Source organism: Pygoscelis adeliae, unplaced genomic scaffold (genome assembly GCF_000699105.1).
Source record: "Pygoscelis adeliae isolate BGI_AS28 unplaced genomic scaffold, ASM69910v1 Scaffold160, whole genome shotgun sequence".
In the NCBI taxonomy this organism is placed as follows: domain Eukaryota; kingdom Metazoa; phylum Chordata; class Aves; order Sphenisciformes; family Spheniscidae; genus Pygoscelis; species Pygoscelis adeliae.
The window spans coordinates 9,988,016-9,996,755 of NW_008824035.1; the positions used below are offsets into that span (position 1 = coordinate 9,988,016).

Sequence of the window (8,740 nt, forward strand, 5' to 3'; positions counted from 1 at the left end):
AGCTGCTCTTGTGTTGAGCTCAACAACTTGACAAAAACAATTGTCCAAAAAGACATCTCAATGTGAAGACATGAAGAGATGGAAAGGATTCTCCATCTTCACTCCTTCCCTTTGTAGTCTGCTCTTAGAGTTACCCATCCTCACTCCTTACAATTTGTGCTTTACTTCCCATTCTAATTTGTCTGGCTTCAGATCGCCACCATTACATAGTCTTGTAATAACTTTTTGCACTAGATTAAACGAGCCCAGCATTTTCTCCATATGAAAATGCAATTTTTGTAAACAAGCTCTTATTTTTTAATTCTCTACGGTTTTTGACAGACAAGTTCTGGCAAAACTTGCTAGACTTATTTAAGGCATCACCACTTGCCTCTCTGCTGCCTCCCCAGAAAAATTCCGAGAAGGTGCCCACACCAGGCTGCTCCCAGCTATAACCTGTCATGTTAGTTTAAGCTGCAAATGATAACCAGTCTTAAGGAAAATAAACAATTTTGTGCTGGAAGGCACTTGCTCCCCTTCTGTCAACTCATTCTGATGGATGATTTCCATCACCCCCTTCTGACACACACTCCCCCACAGCCCTCCTACTTACCGCTCTTTCGAGTGTGTTTTGCAGTCCCCCTTGGGCTGCCCCTCCAGTTTGTTTACATTCTTTTAAACACAACAGAACCGGGTCTGCACCTACTGCCCATTTCCCCAGTGCCACATACCAAGATAAAGCACGCCTGTTTCTTACAAATGACTTGATCCTGATTTGGATATGCAAGGACATTAACCTAAGTTGCCTAACAGCACCATGATATGAGCTTTTAATGAGCTGCAAGTCTTCATTAATCCCTAAATAAACCCTTAAATTATACTAAATTCTTTCCAGCATACGATTTCCTTTTCCTAGTGTGCAACCTGTGTTCCTTGTTACTACAAGCTGAACATTGTATTTGGCTGTTTTAAAAAAAATATTTTTGTTGAATGGTCCAATATTTTGTTGAATGTGTCAAGCAATACATATGACTGTCCTACTGTCTTCATCATTTCCCATTCCACTAAGGTTTATGCCATCACAAGATGTAGTAATATTGTTTTTAAATTTTCTTTCAAAAACGCTTGAAGTACCTAGCAACAGGTCTAGCACAGACTCCTGTGTAATCCCACTAGAAACACACCTATTCAATAAAGATACTTCACTGACCACTACTGAGATCTGCCAACCAGTTGATTTTTAAGGAATGCATTACTGATACTGCATAGCACCAATTTTACTTGTCTTTGTATATCTTTTGATATTAACAAGTAGGAGAAATAAAAAGAACAGTACAAACTGACATTGGACAGAAGGTGTACATCTCCCACCATCCTGGAAAAATCATGACATCCTTCCACATTATTTTAGACAGCAACTTGCTTAATCACGATCAAACATGCTTATCACATCACTAAGCATGATGTAATCATGCTAACTCGGTTGCTGCAGCAGTGGATGAACTTTGGTGTCTGATTATTTACTAAGCATATAATCCCTAGCACTGCTCTGCTGTTCTCCAGCTTATAACTGTCTTCCTAAAATACTCTGACGATATTGTATACAAGTTAGATATAGTCATGCTGGAACAGCGGTCCAGTAACTGTGCTGTCCATCACTACACTGGTGTGTCCTCACTGCTGCGTCAGGGGTAGTGCCCAGCAGGCAGGCTGGAGCGCTGTGACGACCACATACACTGTGTCTCTGCTGAGACTGTTCAAAGCTGAGGGTCAAGTTTTTAAAAAAAAAACTCAAACCAGCCTTAGTTGGTAAAGGTGCAGTAAGTTAATTCTGCCTTTTTTCACGGGATTGCCAAGGACCTGTCCGCCTTTCCAGGTGCACAGGATGCCGCGAGGAAAAGTGACTGGCAGAATGGTTAGGCTTAAACCTCGCTGTAAGATGAGACCAAGCCGAAGCGCGGCTATGACTAACTCAGAGATAGTGGAGCGCCAGATCAAAACCTGCAGCAGGCAGGGAAGAGACAACACCGAGCAACACACGCTAAGCCTATAGTGAACATACAGACTCAAACCACAGCGCTTAAGAGACCAGATGTAAAGAGGAGAAAACAGAAGCAGGCAAAGACAGTGAACACTACCTCTTCCTATCTAGCGACATGCCCAGTGGTATCAAAGGGAAACTACTAGCTCCACAGGTACAGCTAGAGCTCCTCCTCCTCAGGGCCAGGGCAGAGAGGAGCTGCTAAACAAGAAAAGCGGGGGAGGACAGCGAACAGTAAAACAATGATGCTTTAAATCAGAGACACCCTTCGCTGGGGCCCCCTCAGTATGTCTTTATTGTAACATCATCCAGTTACGGGGTTTTGTAATTAAACAAACAAAAAGCCCAAGGTAGTTTGCCTCAATTGGATAGAGGATGGAAGACACTAGAAAAAAACTTCTGTCCTTGTTTCCACAGCAGGCAAAGTGAACAAAAAGTAAACTCTTACCTCTTTTTCTATTTTGAGCAGCTTCTTTACAGCCACCTCCTTGTCCTGAGAAATCCATCGCGCTCGGTAGACACTCCCGAAACTCCCTCCACCGCAGTTCTCAAAAAACTGCAAGTCATCAAATCTAATTTGCACAAATGAAGCACTGGTAGACGACATCTCATAATGACAAAATATACCACAGCAAAACCTGTAAAGAGAAAAGCTTTCATTAACTCATATGCTCCGTGGATTTATGGACTTTCTTACCCATGCCCAGACACCCCAAAACCAGAACCAGTCACCATAAACACGCTACAGTAAAATCCGCAGGGCACAGGAGGAAAAGAGCCTGGGAACTCACACTCCAACAGGCTGTGCAAATGTTTGCATAATTTGCACGAACTATTAGGAGCAGCTGGGAGGCAGAAATGACTAAAAATATTCCTCAGAGCAATACTGACGTTTCCCGAACACCTCGGAAGCGGCTCTGCGAAAGGCAGGCGCATCGCTGCCTTCCCCAATGCGAGCAAAGCGTGCCAATGGACAGGAAGCATGCTCTCTACTCCGAGCTTGCCTAGGAGCTCAGGCATGCCAGGCACGCCAGCTCTCCCGCCACGATGGCCATGCACGAGGCCGAGCAGGCAGCCTTCCGGCAGGCGGGCAGCGGCACCTCGGCATGTACCACGCACGCTGCCGGCGCTCAGGGTGAGGTAGAAGTGCTTTGTGCAAGGATGTGGAAAAACCTGACCACAGTAAACGTCTCTTCCTGAGTGACTCAGCTCTGTTCACATGTTATAACAAAGCGCAAGTACATGGTAATTCATCTGGATTACAATATGTGAAATTCTGCAACCTGTGCCAAGGTTGGTGTCGGCAGTTTGAAGAGATGATCCCATGTCTGCTGCCAGGGGAACAGAATGTCCTTCTTGGAGATTTCACAGCGATAAACCTTATGCCCATAGTGAATTTCAATAAACGTTATCACCTAAATGCATGAACAATGACTAATTTTAGGTTTGTTTTTTTAATGGTGTAAGATCAGGAAGCCCCAGGCCCTCAGTGGGACTGCAGGACATGGCATCCTCCAGAACCATCTGCAAGCCTGCTGCAGGACAATTTCAGATGCACCAGTTTAGACAAAGTAGTTTCAATTACCAGCAAAAGTTACTATACTTGCAACTAATGAAGGTAAACTTATCACCATAAAATGAAAGAGACAGGTTTGAATAAAACAAGCCAAAAAAAGACAGAGATTTTGGGTTGTTGGTGAAAATTACACCTCCAGTTATACTGGTCTAACTATAGTACCAAAACATACTGTGTCTTCTGGGAGCCTCCAATCCATAGGGCTTTTTGAGATGGAATCCACACATTATGTGCTGTCTGTGGCTAAGAAATGCACCTGTAATACACCTAGCACTGCCGACTACCAAAACCCCTTCATCCCTGTCCCTTCTGTAATACACACAAAGACATAATTTCCCCCCCAGCTCTCCTGATTGTGCAGCTAATCTGATTAAAATTTTGACATATCATTTGACCAGAAATTTCTGGCACTATTTGGTTGCAGCTATTCTCCAAATAAGAGATGAAGATACCAACATTTTTTTTCTACATATTGCATAAGATAACATATAGCCTTTTCTGAAACTGCCTGCCTCGTTTTACATCTCTTCACCACCCGCAAGGGTAAAGGCAAGCGCTGACCAGACCATGACAATGTTACTATGTTTACAAAAGGCATCACGTTTAGGAGGGAGCAGCCTTCAAGCACACCTTTCGCTGACAGCCAACCTGCAAAGCCCTCGGTGAGGGAACACGAGTGCCCTTTCCCCAGCTCTGCAAGTCGGAGCAGGAGTTACCCGTGGGACGTGAAATAAAGTCCATTCATCCAGTACCCTGCCGACTCCTTCCCCAGTACAAGTGCCTGGACTTTTCTGCTGACCTTTTGTTCTTGTTTTAACCTTGTTGCTGCTGTCATTAGATTTCCTGCCATCTCCGAGTCATCTTTTGCACCGCCCTGCATGCATTTTCTTTAGAGAAAGCTCAAGGGAAAGGAAATTGGTCACTCCTGCAAATCAGGAGGGTAGCGAAGGCAGTTTAACTGTTTGCTTCTTTGCCAGTGCTGCTTAATTAGCAGGTCTTCAGAAACAAAAGTTCATTTGCCTTGTTTACTCCAGCAGTTGCTCCAAGTTAATGCTGTGTACACGGTGTCTCAGGCATATGTGACACTTTATAGACAAATAAAACAGGTCAGCTTCCCAACCCAGAGACCTCACAATTTAAGGCCACAGCCCTGCACACATTTATGCACGTGGGTAATTATGCTCCAGTGAATAATCTCCTTACTGACAACAGAATTATTCAGAAGAGTAATGTTACTCATAGGCAAAAGCATATGCACCGACTGGACCATAAATTTAACAGGAAAGTATGAACAGTGATACAGATGGTTGCATTTGGGATTGCAGAAGGAACAGAAAACCAAAAAGAAAAATACATCACAAGAAACAAGTATTTCTGGCCTTCACAATCTGAATTCAATAGTTCTGAAGAGCTGTCAAATTATTTTAAATTATTGTTCACCCAGAAGAACCAAATCATCCGTATAAACAAGTAAATTATTTGACTTCTGAAAGTTACGCTAACATAGAACAAGATATTATTCCAAGATTTCACAGAAAACAGACCTCAAGATGGTACAGCATGCACACTAGACACTTGATAAATAGAAGTGAGTACTTTTGTGATGTGTCCTCCTTGCTGCTTAAAACTTTACCTAAACATTATGCAATCGCAGTGTAGTGCCTGGCACACAAGCATTTCCAGAAGCTGCTGTTCATTCTTTTAACACTTTCCCAATTTCAAATTTACCTACAGCAATCAGCTGCAGATGCTATAGGCACCAGCATACAATAAAGTAACGTAATTTAAAGAATGATTCATTGGTTTGTATCAGGTTCTTCCAGATGCTTTTTTTCCAGAGAAAGTAGAGGAAATTTACATGGGATGCTCTTTATTTAGAGATCTGTAATTAATGACAGCCTAATACAGTCTTCTCCTTCTAGATGGAAGAACAGACCTGTTTAAATATTACTCCATGTTTTCGGATGCAAGGTAGTTAATCCTCAATTAGACAGATCAATCCCTTTGTTATGTCTGAGAAAACAACTGTTTAGAGTAACAGCTGCATGTGACAAATCCACACACAGTTATTAACTTGTCATCCTGTTTTAAAAGATACTTAACAATCTGAGTTTACACCATTGGTTAAGGAAAAAAAAACCCCAGGTACTTCATTAAACTCCATAGTCTTACACGTGCATCTGAAACAAGTGCATCATTCCAACAACATGTGGCACTTCTTCGCACCTCACACTTCTGCAGCCAGGTGAGCAGTCCTCTGCAACAGGGTCTCCAGGCTTGGGGCCGCGGGGCGTTACGGCAATTCCCCCGCGTGCAGGCACGCACCGTAACGAAGGTTTGGCGTCAGCACCGTTCTGAGTGTTTAACCACTGTCGTCGTGTACGAGCGGGGAACACTACATCGACTGACTTTGTTGCTTGTTGTCGATGAAATGAAAATGTGACAGTTCAGAAACGGTGAATGGTAGGTATTTGAAGAAATAATTCAATTGCTGGTTATTTCAGTTATTCCTATGGGATCTTGGACGGAGGGGAACTTTCTCCTTCTTCTGTTTTATTTCTGATGGTTAACAGGAGCTTGTAATCATGCAAGAACATCTCCAGCTTATCCTGTGTGGTTTTTTTTTCTCATAATAACTTATTTGTGCATGCTGTTAGAAGCTGTTAATTTCACACCAAAAAAACAGATCTGAGCCGCATTTGGCAGTATTTAACATGTCGGGTTATTATTTAACATTATTTAACATTAGTATTTAACATGTCAGGACTCAATTATGCAGAGTCACTTTACAGCAAGCTATTAAGCCACAACAAGCTCAGTTCAGTACAGCAGTAAGTGCTCCGGCATAGGAAACCATCCGCCACCACTGGCTTGTTGTGATTACAGCATTTTGGGAGAGTAACTGGCGCGGGGGTCCCTCCCCAGGACCCTGCTGGGCTTCCACGCCTGCTGCTCCCTCCAGACTCCCCCAAGGTGAGGGAACCCCCAAGCACCCAGGCAGATGGATTGCAAACCAACAGCACTGCAGGCTGCCCTGCCCTGCATCCTAGCACAGCAACACTGGAGGAACCTGACACGTTCACTTGTACCTCCCAGCTCCGCAGAAACAGCCTGCGCAGTAGGGGAAGTGCTGCCAAGCCCAACTCTCTGCTTTATTCCATGTACCATTTGTCATTCAGCTACTGCTCCCAGAGTATAGAGAGCTTCCACTGAGGGACTTCAAAGTTAGAGACAAGAGGCAGGAAGGAATTTAGCAGAAATTGCACAGTAACTGCAACTCATATTTTGTTTAGTGCGTGGCTGCAGAACTGAAAAATGCATCCCTCACCTTGCACGTGCACCTGATGCTGCTTAAATATTCAACTACTTCAAGAAAACCCTTTGTAATTTATTAAAAGGAACAACCACGCAACTCGCTGCCCTCACTTCACTGGGTGATTCCACGAAGCAGGATTCAGTGCTTCTTTCAGGAAGGCACGCTGCCAACATATTGCCAATAAAGTAGTAGCACACTACACGTGCTATCTTAAAATACACAGCAGATTGTGCCAAGTTTCCTTATTTGGCAAAACAGCCCATTTGCTTTCAGGATCTTTGACCATCCATTTTTAGACCCAACATCCTTTGGATCCAACATGGCCTACAGTCCTTGAGCATATCAACCTGGATTTTTGCAGCAGCATAGTTATTTAGCCTTTTTTTTTTTAAAAAGAAAAAAAAAGCCCAACAAAAAAACCCTCAAACACCAAAACATGGTTAACCACTGTCTTGTCTAAACCAAAAACAGAAAAGGAGTTACAGTGATAACAAGCTACAAGAGATACCGCAGAAAGAAGTTTTTATAAATAAAAGATCCTTTAATCATATCATGAACTGCTGATGGATAAGATGCAAACAAACTCCAAGCACAACTCCAAATTAAATATATCCTAAAGCTCTGATCTCCTAATAAGTTAAAATAAAGTAAACAACCCCTACAATTCCTAAACTTTCTTAATCGGACTGAGCAGCAGCCCTGCAAATGGTGAGACTGGAGGCATGGCTCTGCCTACCTTAGTTACAGAAGCAACAACTTTTGAGCCCGTCCTTTGTCAGAACCTAAGAATTCTGCATAACTTCCATTAATAACATTTCTAATTTTATTTGAATTTATATAACCATCACTGCTATGGAAAAAGAGCTCTACTCAGCCTAAACAGTTTGAGTGCTTCAGGAAAAGAACTATTTTCGACCCAAGCTGTGCCAATGGCAGAGACTGAAGGGTTTAAAGGCTTCACTTTAAATAGAAAACATTTTATCTCGGAGAAACCCTAAACTGCTTACTTCACTTACATTACACCTCATCAGTGATGTCTGCCACAAGTACGCACACAACAACACGCAAGAAAGACAAGGCAGCTAAACCTGCACCCTGGACCGTAGAGCTGCTCGGTCCTTGCACAGGCATGACTGCAGGATCTGGGCCTTGGTTTTGTCAGCCTTTCTGCCTTCTCCTCCGTCAGTGAGCTGGGCTCTCCAGGGTTACCATTATTCACACAATGCCACCGGTATGCAAAGCACATTACTGATAGATAAAACAAGTGGGCTTCTGAGGACTCACAATTTCAGGGCAAAGTCCTGAAAACATCTAACCACATGCCTCCAGCGGAAAGCTATGATGTTTTCAGGCAGTGACCCAGTTAATCCAGTGCTTTCAAATTATTTCTGCTTCTGGAATTTAGAAAAAGTAACGATCCATGGCTTTCCCGATGGCTCTGTCACTAAAACTCACAGCAAAGCATGCTGCATAGAGGGGTAAACGGATGGCTCACACACACGCGCGCGCTAAAAAAAAAAAGGCATACTGGTGGAAAGGAACTAACTCGAGCGAACATAGCAAATTAAAAGAATGCCAGTTCACTTCAAAAATGAGGGGGAAAAGGAGAAAATGGAGGGGAAGGAAAGTCACACCTCAAAGTCCAACCTGAGGGATTTTATGCCCAAAACAGAAAAATGCAGCAGGTGCACGTAAAGTGAACATTTGAAACACCGTCCGAGGAGTGGAGGGGTAGGCGAGGGTAGCGGCCCGCGGCCAGACGCCGGCTGTCCACGTCCCGCGCCCAACCCCCTCGAAAGACAACTGCTGGCAGCACCTTTCCCGCGTG

At 43.5% G+C, this 8,740-nt stretch overlaps 1 protein-coding gene across 2 annotated transcripts in view; it reads right to left on the reverse strand.

The window, feature by feature from the left end:
• LOC103924192 (mitogen-activated protein kinase kinase kinase MLT) overlaps positions 1-2,932 on the reverse strand; it is an 89,746-nt gene extending 86,814 nt beyond the window's left edge. Inside the window, exons 1-2 of one of the 2 annotated variants that reach the window (XM_009332684.1) lie at positions 2,912-2,932; positions 2,469-2,658 (exon numbers count right to left, since the gene is read on the reverse strand). In XM_009332684.1, the coding sequence (XP_009330959.1) occupies positions 2,469-2,627 (159 nt within the window). In that variant the 5' untranslated portion in view covers positions 2,628-2,658; positions 2,912-2,932. Of the gene's footprint in view, positions 1-2,468; positions 2,659-2,911 lie in introns of those variants that run through there. The other variant, XM_009332676.1, reaches the window with a different exon arrangement.
• Between the last annotated feature and the right edge of the window lie 5,808 nt (positions 2,933-8,740).